The sequence below is a fragment of the Cnephaeus nilssonii genome (genome assembly GCF_951640355.1).
Source record: "Cnephaeus nilssonii genome assembly, chromosome: 6".
NCBI lineage: Eukaryota > Metazoa > Chordata > Mammalia > Chiroptera > Vespertilionidae > Cnephaeus > Cnephaeus nilssonii.
This window is the reverse complement of record NC_137077.1, coordinates 33,577,791-33,593,444: the sequence shown is the minus strand read 5'-3', so window position 1 is coordinate 33,593,444 and position 15,654 is coordinate 33,577,791. Positions and strand designations below refer to the sequence as shown.

Sequence of the window (15,654 nt, the reverse complement as noted above, 5' to 3'; positions counted from 1 at the left end):
TTCTATATACTAGTATTTCTATGATAAAAAAAAATAAAACCAAATGATGATTGACATCTCCAAAGTATCCAGAGATTGACTTTCTGAGTTGAACGTAGTCACACTACTGGATTGAAAATATCAGGACCTGCCCCTTCTCCTCCTTATCTTAAAATGAGAAAGAAGATTCAGGGATCGCTGTTTCCTTGTATAAGCACTCTCCCTCATGGCCTTTGTGTGTCTGGCTTAGTATGAGGCCAGTCGAAAGGGGAAAACACATTTCTCCTAATATTCTGAGTATCAAATGATTTTGTTCAATCTTCACCTGCCTTATTCTTTATTCTCTATTCCTAAAATTCTTTCAGGCAACATGTTATTAAATTTATTGATATTCCCTTTTATTTTCATATACATTTTACATTTAATTGTTTGCCTCATTAATTTGATTACATTTTATTTATACTTAGTCGGAGGCCTTCATGTATAAGATAATTTTCCTACCATTATTTATTATAATAAATTGAGTTAGGCCATGTAATTATCACACTTCAGCTCCCAATAACCCTGTGACAGTTGCTATGATAAAATGATTTCCCAGAGGTATCATATATGCAACATTAGACTTTGGAAGCATGTTAAAGTCCCAATATGAAAAGTAATGCAGCCAAAACCGGTTTGGCTCAGTGGATAGAGCGTCGGCCTGCGAACTGAAGGGTCCCAGGTTCGATTTCGGTCAAGGGCATGTACCTTGGTTGCGGGCACATCCCCGGTAGGGGGTGTGCAGGAGGCAGCTGGTCGATGTTTCTCTCTCATCGATGTTTCTGGCTTTCTATCCCTCTCCCTTCCTCTTTGTAAAAAATCAATAAAATATATTTTTTAAAAAGTAATGCATTATTACGCAATGTATTTCTAAAATATAATTCCAGACTAAATTGCTTAAATGTCAATAAACCTATATAGAAAATTGATACCATTTTTAGTTCCTGACTTGCTTTAGGATCTGTCCATAACCCAATGCCAAGCCTTCCTCACTTCCAGTTTCGTTTCATAACCGTGACTAAATCATTTAGCTAAATCATCATGTCTTAGTTTCTCTACTTATAAATTATGGACAATAACAATATCTGTCCCAATTACTTGCTATATATCATATACCTAATTGTGAATTTCAGGGTATAATCTATTTTAAAATAAATAACCAACCAATTTTCCCTTCCATTAAGTCAAATTAAAAATAGATTTTTAAAATTGAATAAATCTGCATTTTGAACTCCTTAGAGTATGTCAGATTCTTGACAGGACTCTTAATCATGACAGATTCATACAGTGAATTTTATGAATGATATTAAGGAAAGGAAATATTCTTCCCTTCCTTTTAAGCCCTTTCCTTAAACTTTCTGATGTGATCTCTCTCTCTCTCTCTCTCTAAAGAGAGAGAGAGAGAGAGAGAGAGAGAGATCGCAGGATTTTTATTCAAGTTGGGTAGGGTATGGGAGCAATAGAGAGAGAATGAGGAAAGCTAAAAACTACAATAGGACAAAGAAACCCCCATTTTCCATGAGAATATTACCTCATTGGTAAAGGCCAAGAGACTAACAAATACTAAGCATCCCCATTGGGGATGAGAGACAACAGTCTGCTCTTAAATTGACTTCAGAGTAGAGGTGCCAAAACAAATAAATCACTGCAAGTGAAATGCTTTGAAAGGTAAATGGGCTTTAAAAATGTTTGTGTGGGTTAAGTTTTGTAATCGGAAGTATTCATTACTGCCAGATATGGTCAAGGCACATGTCCATCAGGATCTCTGGAGATCTCCTCCTGGTAGATAATTCATTATTTTTTGACCAATACCTAGCGTAGTGGACACCCCCAACAAATGTTACTGAATGAAGAAAAATAAGCCAAAGTTCAAACATGTTATGCTTCACCCACTCCAAAACTGTATTCGTTTGAGTAAGAAGCAATGAAAGGCCCAAAGTTCTCAGATTCCTTCAATCCATACTCACTTTTCATCAGTAAGAATTCTGGAATGATGAGCAACCTTACATGCCTATTTGACCCAGCTACTCAAGCACTGATAGAATAAAAAGCAGAGCAAACTTCTACTACTTAGAACCCCCTTCCTCTAGCCAAGTTCATCCTCAAAGACCCTGTTTCACTTTGCATTGTCATTGTGGTATGGCTTACAATCCTGAAGCCATTATAAAGAAACTGAGAGAAGAATGGCACTTTGACAAGTTACTTTGGTCTCCATAGTGGCTCCATTCTATTTTTTTCCTTTACAGGAACCTTTTGTAACTCAAGTAAAAATACTTCAGTCATTTCTCTGATATGAGGAAGTCACATTTGTGGATAGGCAAGAAACAGCCTATTTGTCTTCCTAAAGTTTCACTGGACATAACTCTCTGGTCATAGATCACCACGGGCTTCTCCAATCTATAACCAGAAAGCCCTTGAATATTCATCGTCACCTAAACATTGGTCAACAAGAAGTCACTTCAGTGGCTTAGTCCATATACCAAGATTCAATTATGGGAATGGCAATGCCCAAATCCCCAGGTCATTGAAAAATGAATAAGTAACATGAATTAAGCATGCAAAGCTATTGATGGGGTGAGTGCATCAGTCTGGGGTCCCTGCTTGAATTCAGCCTAAATTCTGAAAGGAGGTTCGACTTTGCCTTAGACCCAGGAATTGACCTGCCCTGCTTTGGTCTAACAGGTCTCTTAAACAGGGCCAGAAGCACCCCATATTTCTAAGCAAAATTATCTGGGAGTGGGAGGGGTCTTTCCTCCAAGTTAATTTTTATAAACCTCCAGAGAGATTCAGAAAGTACTGGGCTAATATAATACCACTGAGATTGCTCATAGTAACTTGATAGAGAACAGAAAAAGTGAGACAGCCAAATTGATATCTCCTTCGGGGTTCAAACTGGTCTGGAAACTGTAGCGAGTCCAAAATGACTGTTCTGCAAGACCAGAGATCGAATGGAGCCACTTCTAATTTGAAGAGTGCCACCACCAATGATGGTTTCGCTCGTGGCTAATAAAAAGAGCTGACTCAGTGAATACTCACCATCAGCCAGCACTGTCCTAAGTATTAGACCATGTCTTAATTTATTTAATCCTCAGGACAACCCTAACAGGCAGGAATTATTATAACCATAGATTTCATCCATGACAAAATGGAAACCTAGAGAGGTTAAATAACTTGCCCAAGTTACTCAGAGAATAATGGCCGAGGGAGGACTCAACACCAGGTGCGGTGTTTATGCGTCTGCCGGGCCCCATCCTGCCTTTTCCCACCCCTGAAAGCTTGGAAGAGTGCCCACGCACAACCACAGGCAGTGAGTGGAGGACAACAAGCGCGGTGTCTGTGGGAGGCAGTGTCACGTTGCCTGCGGTGCTGGCCCAGCTGGGATGAGAGTTTGTCCTTGCCTGGCTCCTCTGAGGCACTCCTCATCTGCCTCAGGGCATCTCCATGAACTGCTCAGCTCTACACACACCCTCTACGTTTTCTAAAGAAAGATTAAGGTTATAAAGACCGGGACAGATTTCACTACAAAAAAACCTCAAGTCGATCCTACCTTATAAACTAGAAAACTGGAAAGAAGGGAGACCTGGCTATAGATAATACTTTTGGTACCACACCCAAGGAGTATCCATGGGATACTCCTCCTAGGAGCTCCTGAAACTTCAGAGTTGCATGATTTGTATGGTCAGGCCTTAAACATCAAGACCAAAATTTTTTCCCATTTAATGTGCTTTTTTTTGGTACTGGGCTTTTCAAAGTTGAAATCAAGAAAAGATAGAAAACACATTCTCAAATGATATTCAGAACCATTGATGAAGGAGTTTCATTCCTTTTTTTCTTTTAATTTGCCTAGCATTCAAGTCCTCTCGTAACTTGACAGTCACTGGGGTGACTAAAATACCCAGTGTATCTTAGTGAAAAGCTATTTTTAAAATCACTTGATTTAGAAAACTCCAATCATGATAATTTCGTGGGGATTCTTAGTACACAAATTAAAAGTTTCAAATTGCTCGGCAAGAATTTGTGAGTTCAGATAATCTTAATTAGGAAAGCCCTACCTTGATGCATATTTATCAGTTGTTTTTAACATCTGCCCTGATACAAAATTATTTTGAGGATTGCTCTATGAGTTATAGCTCCTGTGGTCAGTAATAGCAGTAATGATGCAATAGGAGACCAGGAGCCAGAAGGGTGATTCCAGTCTTGTCTGACTCTGCCACTCTTCATCTCTGGATCCTGAGAATGTCCCTTGACTTCTCTCAATCTGTTTCCTCCTGTCCAAAGAGGAAACACAGTTCCCACCTCAAAGTGTTGTTTCATGGATCAATGGGATTTCAGTAAACCACGAGGCACCATCATATAGCATAATATTAAAACTGTGTTCTGTACAAAAATGCCATAGTAATCATTGTAGGACATTTCTCTTAATTCCAGGCCCTTATTCTGCAAGAGGTTTTAAAAAATAAATCAGACTCTATAGATATAGATATAGATATAGATATAGATATAGATATAGATATAGATATAGATATAGATATAGATATAGATATATTACAAACCAAATGTGGTGGCAGTGTGGCTCAATGAGAAAAGTGCGCATGTAGTCTGGTGCAAAGGGAATCAACTTGGCTGATGTGGCAACTTTGCCAACTCATGACCCTCGGTTCTCTCATTTGAGAAATGAAATAAGAAGTATCCGATTAAGAATGATGTGGGAATTAGAAAAAATATATATATGTAAGGCCTCTAGCAGGACAGGCACACAGTAGGTGCTCAATAAATGGCACCCATTTCACATCAAAGAAGCCATTTAATTAAGCCCAGTATGCTGTGCGTCTCCACACTCCCAACAGCTGAGCCGTGTTCTGCTCAGAACAGTACATCCATTAGCAGAGTCCCGAATAAACCTCTGCCAGGGCCAGAGCCCTGGGTTTATCCCACTGGAGACTCCAGCAGATTAAGGTTGTGCTTGCTGTATTCGCGTTTCCTGCTTTAGACCACTATTTTGTAAGATGTACTAATGGAACCTCAAATGTGAAGAATAAAATTAATGCGAACCCATAGGGCAACTCCAAGGACAGGATTTTTCCAAACCTACTTTTTTACTTAGATGAACTACTTCGCTGCTCGTTACTTATTTAGGGATAGGGGTGGGGTCCAGAGACGAGGATAAGGAAAAAGCCAAAAGTGAATCTGCTGTTGTTCTGGGGGGGAGCTGCTCAATTTGATCAAAATAAAACAGCCTTTGACCGCCCCAGGTCCAGAGCGCGTTTAGAGTCAGGCCCGTTGGAGGCGTTCGGAGCAACAAGCAGGAGAGAGAGGGCGCAAGTCCTCGGTCGCCCAGCCCGGGCCCGGGCGAAGCCAGGGTGGCCGGCATCCGTCACCAAGCAGAGGGCGAGTTAGAGGAGTGGGGCTGGGGAGGGGCGCATGCAGCTGGGTTAGTGGTGACTCGATCATGCGGCTTTTGCATTCCTGTTCGGCAAACGCGCTCAGGCAAAACAGACTCGATGCTTACAATGATCCCAGCCCAAAATGGAGTGTCTCTGACTAGCAGGGAGGGGCTGATGCTCGCCATGAGGAAGCCCACCACGGTCACGGCGATGCCCAGGGCCAGCTGCAGCAGGGCGAGCAGCAGCGGGAACCGGCAGCCGCAGCACGTCCGGGCCTCCTCCTCCCCGCACTCCTTGGGGGCCCCCTTGCCCTTCTTCGGCCCCATGTCGTCGGGCCCGGTGGCGTTCCCGGCCGGCGGCCCCCCCTGCCTCCGCTGGCCGCGGGGCTGCTTGTCCTTGCCCATGGCGGCTGCGTGGGTGGGTGGGTGCGTGCGTGTGCGGCGCGCACTGGGCCCCGAGCGGCGCTGGGCGGGCTGAGCCTGCCCTGGTATTCGGATTACGGAGGCTGAACAAATATGGAAAACATTTGGAGCCGACTGGCCAGAGCCTCCAAAGGCCACAGGGAGCCCGCAGTACAGGGGGGAGTCGAGGGGGGTCGCCAACTGCCAACGCGCTGGGACGCAGCGCCTGCTGGGCCCGCGGGCAGGGTTTGCCCAAAGCCCGTGGGAGCCGGCGCGGGTCCCCTGGCCTCTTCCATCCCGTGCACTTTAAACAGGCTGGCTGCTTGGGGGGTGGGGGGGTGGGGGGGTGGCGGGGGAGAATGTCTGTTGTCATCATTCCAAACCCCAAGGTTTTTGTTTTTTGTTTTCTGAGAGGTGCAATGCAAGGTGATGAATGTTTAAATCATTTCAGTTTAATTAATAGACAATTTAATCTAAAATAGGCATCGCTGAGCTCCAAGCTGTGAAATCGTTTCCAGAAGCTAAATTGTTTCTTTCCCAACAAAGGCACGGGCTCTTTTTCTTTTTTAAATTCTGCAATCCAACTGACAAAGGCGTTTCTCCCATTGAGGGATTTGCTTTGGAAATAACTGTTTATAGAGAGGCTGGGCTCATTGTGAACTCTCTCACACGTATTTGTTTTTAAAAGCTCTTTTAACTGTTTATGTGGAGTCCCCAGCCAGTCTTCACTAATTTCCACAACAGTGCCTAGAGGGGAGTGGGGGGTGGGGGGCGGGCGGGTATTATGCACCAAGGACTCCCGCAGTTGTCTCAGTCTACATTTAAGAAATTTTAAAAGCACCTACAGTGTGCAACAATATTAAGGATGTTCAGGACAGAATTTGGACCCTGCCCAAAGTCATAGAACTCATCAATAAAACGGATTCTTCCTATTCCCACATACTTCTCAGTAGCACTTAGAATTTCAGTTGAAACCACTAAGACATGATCCCTTCACTTTGGAGTGTTTATATATTACATTGGTATGGTCATGTGAACAATCAGAAAGCTGTATTAAAAAATAATACATGATGTTGCCAAGATACTAGAATAGATACTCCTAGATTGTTCTACCTCAGCAGATTTAAAGTCTAACTCTCTGCTCCGTTTCCTCAGAATTATACCCTAATTGTCATCAGCTCGCCTTGTAAACAGCCTAGTCCACACAAAGGCACCTTTGAAGATATAAAATGTATTCTTCCTTAAGTTCTGAATGTCGTTGTTTTCCTCCTACCTTGCTGCTGGATCAGTGAGAAAAAGAAGGTCCTTGGAACGCATGCAGTAGCTTAGGAAGCAGAATCCAAACCATGTGCCCCAGTGCTCCCCCTAGAGCAGCAGAAGCAGCCCCTCAACCTCGGGAGCTGCACTGCCATAGGGCCACTGTCAGCTGCTTTGGGGCCATTACACCATTTGGATTTCTAGGGAGAACAGACAAAAGCTGGAGTTACACAAGGTACCCACCTGGTTTGGGCATGACTGAGAACAACACAAATGACGAAACAGAACAAAACTTATTTTTTTTTCTATTTAAATATACTAAACATTTTCAGGAAGCTAACTGACCACCTGGAGTTATTTGTTAGTATGAATAATATAGCTTCCAAATACTGAGTCTCTATTCTATTCTGTAACAAACACATGCTAGGTGCTTTACATACTTTACTGTTACTCCTTAGAAACACCTTACAATTACAGTTTCTACTTTTAAAGATGCAAAAATGAATAGCAGAATTATTAAGTAACCAGATTAATAAGCCACACCCCTAGTTGGGGATGGAGGTGAAGGTAACCAAATGTGAACTCTTGTGAATTACCTATAGGCAAACAAATGGGTGTTAGGCTGTTTAAATTGTTTGTTATTTTAAACAATTTAATGATCATGGGTAGTATTTCATCTATCGCAGAATTAGCTATTGGCCTTGAACCTATAGCTACCTGAGAACTGTACAAAAATATCTTGATTCACCACCATAATATACAGGGATGGGCAACAGTAGGCTTACAGTTGTGAGTATGCAAAAAAATAGTTTATTCTCATATTATTATTTATTGATTATTGTACTATTTATTTATATTACAACTGTAAACCTACTGTTGCCCAACCCTGTATACAATAGTTGATGGAGACCATTATTCCTATTACAAATTTATAACTAGATACAGGCTCTATTGGCTAACCATACTGCTGGGCTGTCATTTAGTTAAGAATAAAATATTTCTATTCCTCAAAACCTTAAATTAAGTATAAATTAGAATAGTTAAAGAGTTGTACATACATTCTTTTCTAAAGGCTTCCTTTTAATTGCCCAGCTGAGACAAGTTACAAATGAAACCAGTAGCAGTGAACAACAGCCCAGATAAATTGTAATCCTCTAGGCTGATTACAACTGCCTACTCCAGTTTCCAGCTTCCAGCATGCTGGAATCTGGGCCTGAGGGCTTGATCTTTGGCGATACCATGAGATGATATTGATGAGGACAATATTTTCACTTAATTCATACAGGAAAGTAGAAACAAAGAACAGGGTGAGGAAAGTTGTCCAAAGGTTATTGATAGAGAGTAATCAGGGCTAAAATGGGATCAAAAGGTCCTTAAGGATACAATAGGGAGAGCGCTCCCTTTAATATATCTTTTCCATGAGAAAAAAAATCAGTTTCCAGCTCTTCACATAGTTTAACAGAAATGAACACGGTTTTTTTTAGTATTCATAAATTATAATGTCTCTTTTTTATAGGGTAAGCAATAACCTCTTCGGATATTTATATTACCGGGAAGAAAGGCAAAGTAGAAACGAAGTGTTTTCAGATACTCTATTGGCTTCTCCTATAACTCAAAAATGACAGAGATTATAAATTAGAAAGTGCAGGAGAGTAGTCAACATATAGGATTTGAGATTATTTTGATTCTCTGGGGAAAATAACAAAATTAAGCTTAGTATCTCTCTTTGCTATATCGCAAATTCAACATTATTTCGAAGTGTTTCTGCTTTAGAAGTTCAGAACTGGGATAATGGTAACTCTTTTTAAAACTGGTGTCATTAACAAAGTGGCCTTGGGAAATCCACCTGAAAATAATCTCCAGACCAACATATTTCTGAACACATGATCTTTGACTCACCAAGAACAAAAAAGATTTCATGGAAAAGATATTACAGTTCCAAGGTCTATATCAAATCTCTTTAATGTGTAATTAAATATATCAAAAATGCTCAGTCAGATTTGATTTAAAGAAGTATCAGACACTCCACAGAGAACAATTGAAATCACCATGGGCTCATATGTCTCACTGGCCTCCATACATGAGTCTAGAAATATTGCTGATCTGTGTGTGTGTGTGTGCAACAAATAAACTCTCTATTCTTTTCCTTTTTTTATTTCTGTGTCATTAATTCTAAATGTGTCTTTTGGCTCAAGTTTCTTCTCAAAATAATTGACCTATTTATGATTTTTTGCATAACAGTTTGTATTTTCAAGTTAAATGTCTTAGGGGCAGTGTACTCACTGTGGTCAACAGAGTGCTTATAATTCTCATTCTATAAAGAGTCTATAGAGATGGTTACTATCAAGCATTCCCTAATGCATTCTCCCTATTTATATGATGTGATTTATAATGATATCAATGTTTTCCGCATAACTTTGTACATGTAGTTTTGTCCATGTAATGTTGACATGTCCACAATAATGAAGAAGAAATATACTTATTTTACTTAAGAAATAAAGGGAGGCTGTGCCTGGTGGTTCAGTTGGTTGGGCATTGTTCTGTGCACCAAAAGGTTGCTGGTTCAATTCCCTGGTCAGGGCACATGCCCCAGTTGTGGACTCAATCCCCAGTAGGGGGAGTGCAGGAGGCAGCCAATGGATGTTTCTCTCTCTCTCTCCCTTCTTCTCTCTCTAAAATCAATTTAAAAAGACAAACTTAAAAAAAAAAGAAATAAGAAGAGGAGAATGGATAAACAAATTGCAGTGTATTCATACAGTGGAATACTACTTGCTAATAAGTAGGAGTGAACTACTGATATACGCAATTACATGAATGAACCTCACCAATAGTTTGCTGAGTGAAAGAAACCAGACACAAAATAACACTGCATAATTCCATCTACCTATACTAATAAAAAGGGTAATATGCTAATTAGACCAGGAGAGGGGACATCTTCCGACTGTCCGGCTTCCTTCCAGACAAAGCCATGGTGGTGAGGGCTGAGGCAGAGGTGGTTAGGGGTGATCAGGCTGACAGGGGAGGGCAGTTGGGGGCCATGAGGCTGGCAGGGGAGGACAGTTGGGGGCCACCAGGCCAGCAGGGGAGCAGTTAGGTGGCGATCAAGCCTGTAGGCAGGCAAGCAGTTAGGAGCCAGAGGTCCTGGATTGCGAGAGGGTGCAGGCCAGGCTGAGGGACCGCACCCACCCCCCCACCCCCCATGCACAAACTTTGTGCACCAGGCCTTTAGTATAAAAATAAAAATGCAAAACTAACCTATGATCATTGAATTTAAAAAGTGATTTGGACTTGAAATGAGAGAGCTGACTAGAAAGGAGCAGGAGGGGGCTTGCTGGGGTGACAGAAGTCTTCAGTATCTTGCCTTGGGTGGTGGTTACATGGGTATAAACAATTGTGAGAACTCACTGAACAACATTTAAGGTCTGTGCATGTTTATTGTATGTAATGATGTCTCAATTTTTTAAACGTAATAACAAGAGAAATACAAGGAGTCACTGTGTATCCATAACTAATTAACAATAAAAAAATAAAGTTTGTGTGATTTTTTTAATTTAAATTACCTTACCAAATTCTTTTCTTTCCTGCCTTTCTGGCTCCTCAGAATTAATTATCTATTCCTGTCTAATAAACCACCCCAAAATAGTAGTTTGGAACAACAATAATTATTTATTCCATGGTTTCTATGAGTCAAATATTCAAACAGGGCAAAGCAAGAATGGTTTATTTCTTCACATTTTCTGGGGTCTCAGCTGAAAGACTCGGAGTCATCTGAAGTTTTGACTGAGGCAGGAAGATCTGCTTTCAAGGAGGCTCACTAATCTGATTGGCAAGTTGGTGCCTTTCCATGTGGCCTCTCCCGGCATTGGCCTCCCTACAGGGCTGTTCCGTGTCCTCACAACATGGTATCTGGCTTCAATCAGAATGAGAGATTCAGAGATTGAGAAAACATGGTGAAACTATCCTTTTTATGACACAGCCTCAGAAGTCACTTAGCAACACCTGACCCTCATTCTGTTCTTTCGAAGGGAGTCACTACATCCAGCCCACATTCAAGAGGAGACAAATTAAGAAAGAGTATCAAACAATCAAAACCATATTTTAAAACCCCCATACCTCCTCCTCAATATCTTCACGAACTGTACTTCCTTTGCTGATCTCCTAAATGTTCGTTCCTTTCTTGGTCCTCTTTATTCTAACACGATACACTCCATGGTTTCAATGAAAACTCCCAAATCTCTCCAAAGAGCCCAGACTTTTTCCTGAGCGCTAGATCTGCAAATGTAACTACCTACCCACATTTCCATTTGAATGTCCCAAATGTACCTCAAATTCACTCTGTCCTTGAACTTCACAGAGAAACCAAATAAGATAAACATAAAGCTGCCACAGACTTTAGTGGCAAGATGGTCATTGGTTGCCTTTGCCAAGAGCAATCCCATATAGCAGATTCAAGATTCCAGTGAGTTTAAGAGGACAGAGGGGGGAAAGAGATGTAAAGAAATCTGTGGAAAATCTTAGCTATGAAGGGAAAGAAAGAGAAGAAGCTATAGCTAGAGGGACAATATCCTTTTTTGCACAATCGATCAGATAAGTTCCTTGAGGTGGGAGAATTAGTCAGAAGGAAAGTCCCCTTGGAGACTGAGAGAGGAGGAAAGAATGAAAGACTAGATAACGTGCAGTTGTGTTTGCAGGAGTGGGAGGAAAACATTTGAGAGAACTCATATCTTCTAGGCTATGTGTATAATGAATGTAGTATCAATATTTTTATCCTAAATGAGGCGGATTTTAGATATAGAGCCATTCTAACTCTACATTCTACCCCACAGCACATGTTATTGCTGTATCTCATAAGTATAGATAAATTTTAAATAAAATACATCATTTTCTGAAAATTTTCTCTAAAAGAACAAAAACATAATTTTCTATAAATTACAATATGAATAATGTCTATAATATATGTATGTATATATGTATATATAATACACTATTTGTAAGTTACAAAATACTCTTACATATTATATCTTTAAGTCTAACCAAAACCCAATGACGTTGAAATTCGTTCAGAGTAGTTAAGTGACTTGCCCAAGGCTACATTTTTTTATTCTTGCTCTAAGTCCAGATATTCCTGCCAAGGCCCAGGATAGCAAGAACAGATGCTGACTAGGGTCTAGAGCAGCAATTTTAAACTGGTGTACTGCAAGAATTTTTAAAACATGTAATACCTGACTATTTAGTCAGAAGCACTGACGTCTTTTCCCTGAGACTGTCAAATAAAAAAATGACAACAGTCAACACAATAGCCATCTGGTGTGAATGAATCAAAATCATACCTACTTTTTGTCAGATCAGCAAAAAATATATTTTTTGGTGTGCCGCAGAATTTTAGTAGTTTATGCGTGCCATGAGATAAAAAAGCACCATGAGGGCAGACACCAGGCTTTCTTAGTCATGATTGGTCCTACGCACAGTACAAATAACATTATGTGGTGTTAATAAATATTGATAAATCATAAATACAGTTTACATACAAGATTCATGAGGATTCAGATCTTTCTGATATAAATAATATTCCTTTAAAATCCTAGAATCTCATATTTTCTCTGTACATTTAAATTTTTGTTTTAAGAATCATCTTGAGGAACAACATGACAGGGATACTTTAGATACATTATAATCAGGTTTTTTTTAATAATAACATTAAAAAACACATCAAAGTTATTTTTCAAATCCTGTGTGTTGTAAGCAAACTATATGATTTTCACTTTGACTACTAATCTTCCTCCTTAGTTTGAATAACTGAGTCATTGTCTGACTCTAAGCAGATTGATATCTTTTACCATTTTTATAATAATGTAAGTTTCCATAGAATTACAAGCCCCTGAATTTGTTTCCATATACAGTCATTACCACATTAAAAGACATCTTTGACCTTCAGACAAAACCCTGTAGGCCTTGTTCTTTTTCTCCAACCATTCTTCTACGAATTCGCTCTCATTTTCACTCAGCTACAAGTGCAAGTGCTAGACTCAGACTGCCGGACTTCCAACCTCGTCTCTAATTCTTACCAGCTGTGTGATGTGGACAAGTTCCTTCACCTCTCTCAGCCTCAATTTCCTTTCTGTAACATGTAAATATTAGAAGTGCTTGCCTCAGAGGGTTGCTATAAAGTATAAATACAATAGTTCATGAAAACACAGAGAACGTTTCCTGGCACGGGTAAGTAACCCGTAATTGTTAGCTATTATCCTAACCCTGCCCTCTTTTCTTATTCCCTTCCCTTTCCTATGCATTATCTTTCTCTGAAATTTCTCTTTGGCAATTCTGCTTTCATTGTTTCTCCTCCTACACTCTCCACAGAAAAATAGAACCCTCCCTGTCCTTCTCTTTTACTCACTGCCTGATGAAGTTTCAGCTACTGAATTAGTGCTTACTTCACAATATAATTTTTCTTCCTCACCACCACCTCTGTATTCTCACCCAAGTCTGTAATTCTGGGACTTTTCCAGAATGATCCCTAGAGAAAGATGACTCCCCCCCACCCTCCTCTTCTAGTGTTTTCTGTTTCTTTTGAGTGCCTCATCTGACCTTTGACCCCATCCCCTGCTTCAGGGAAGTGACCAGAATCAAATGCTGTCTTTCACCCACCCCAGTGATCTTAAAAGGACCTCATTTTATTGTGTAATCTTTTGCTAAGCATCTTGTGAAGGCTGCCTCAAAATAAGCAGGGAATTCACGCTTGGTTTCCCCAGTGGATTTCAAATTATTTCACAGAAGTGACCGAATTGCTGCCACTTTAAAAACAATGTTTTCAGAGGGAAAGGGAGGTGGGGAAGTAGGAGAGGGTATAGGGGGGATAAATAGTGATGGAAGGAGGCCTGACTTGGGGTGGTGAACACACAATACAATATACAGATGATGTGTTATAAAACCGTACACCTGAAATCTATGTAATTTTATTGACCAGTGGCACCCCAATAAATTCAATAAAAATTTTAAAAACAGTGTTTTAATAATCTAACATTAAGTTAGATTAAAGTTTAACAGAAAAACGTTCACATTTTTCACATGTTATACTCCCTAAAATATCACTCATGGGATGGTGGATGTCTTTGTTTGGGACCTAAAATCCTTCTATGTGTTGGGGAATGACCCCTCACCACCCCAACATGGTTTTATGTGACTGCTGCCCATGCCAGGACCCCAGGAGTTGGCCTTTGGACTTGATCAGGGCGCTGGCAGTATCCCTGCCCCTCCCCCGGGTTTAAGGTTCAGGCACATGAAGGACAATGCCAAGGCAGGATGAATCAGAGCCCTCCATCAGGCCTGGGAGAAGGATGCTGGGATGGAAGCAGTCCTCTCTTCCTTTGGGAAGGGAGGCTGCCAGAGGGAGGAATTCTGTCTCACCACTTGGAGGGAGTCTTTCTATGGCACGTGAGAATAAAGCCAATGAGCAAAGAGGCTAGAATGGTCAAAACAAAGGAGGGGGAGAGGTTTCTGGAGTCTCCGAAAACAATGATGCCTGAAGCAAGCTCATTCTCGAACGTCACAAGACAGGAGATCATCTCGCTCACCACCGCATCCCCCTTCTCGCAGACACTAGGTGCTCCATCAATATTTGTTGAGTGGTTAAACATACACGAAGCCAGTAGACATCCCTTAGGTTTAGTGAGTTATTTCTAACCCTTGAAACTGGAGGTGCCCTGACTGCCGAATGCACCCACCAAGGTAAACCTCAGTATTGCCCAGGAGCACCCTCGGCTCTGCAATTACAGCTCTACAGCATCCTTAGGAAAATGTATGGAAGTGACAGGTAAGCCATACAGTTATTTCCAAAAAGATAGGAATGTTAAAATAACACATTTCCTGTCAAACTGTGTAGGAAGATACAGAGCCATTGTAGGGCAGACATTTTATAAGTTGTCTGTTTACAAAACTGTTTAATTTGGCACATGGGGAAATGCCGAGTGCTATTTTAAAATCTGTATCACCTTTAGCTTAATTGTATTTGTACTAGAAGAGCATCATGCTCAGTTAGTTATTTATACCTGGAACTTTTGTTGCTCTTTTATTAGCCTAAATCATAAAATTAAGTAGCATATTAGCAGATATTTGCATGCACTGATTTTTAGCCAGGGATGCAGGTCAGACTCACCTGTAATGCATTTTAAATGTTTTCTTTTAGATATAGGCACCCCTATATTCATTGCAGTGTTATTTTCAAAGGCCAAGATATGGAAGCAACCTAAGTATCCATTGATAGATGAATGGATGAAGGTGTAGTGCATATATATTATAGAATATTACTCAGCCATAAAAAAGGAATGAAATCTTGCCATTTGTGACAACATGGATGGACCTAGAGGTTATTATACTAAATGAAATAAGTCAGAGAAAGATATATCATATGATTTTGCTTATATGTGGAATCTCAAAAACAAAATAAGTGAACAAACAAAACAGAAACAAACTCACAGATACAGAGAACATTTTGATGATTGTCAAATAGGAGGGGTTTTGGGTGCTGGGTGGAAAAGGGGAGGGAATTAAGATATACAAATTGCCATTTATAAAAACAAACATGGGGATATAAAGTA

At 40.5% G+C, this 15,654-nt stretch overlaps 1 protein-coding gene across 2 annotated transcripts in view; it reads right to left on the bottom strand.

Moving 5' to 3' along the window:
• SSPN (sarcospan) overlaps positions 1-5,896 on the bottom strand; it is a 35,947-nt gene extending 30,051 nt beyond the window's left edge. The window contains exon 1 of one of the 2 annotated variants that reach the window (XM_079775218.1): positions 5,528-5,896. In XM_079775218.1, the coding sequence (XP_079631344.1) occupies positions 5,528-5,806 (279 nt within the window). In that variant the 5' untranslated portion in view covers positions 5,807-5,896. The remainder of the gene's footprint in view (positions 1-5,527) is intronic. The other variant, XM_079775219.1, reaches the window with a different exon arrangement.
• Between the last annotated feature and the right edge of the window lie 9,758 nt (positions 5,897-15,654).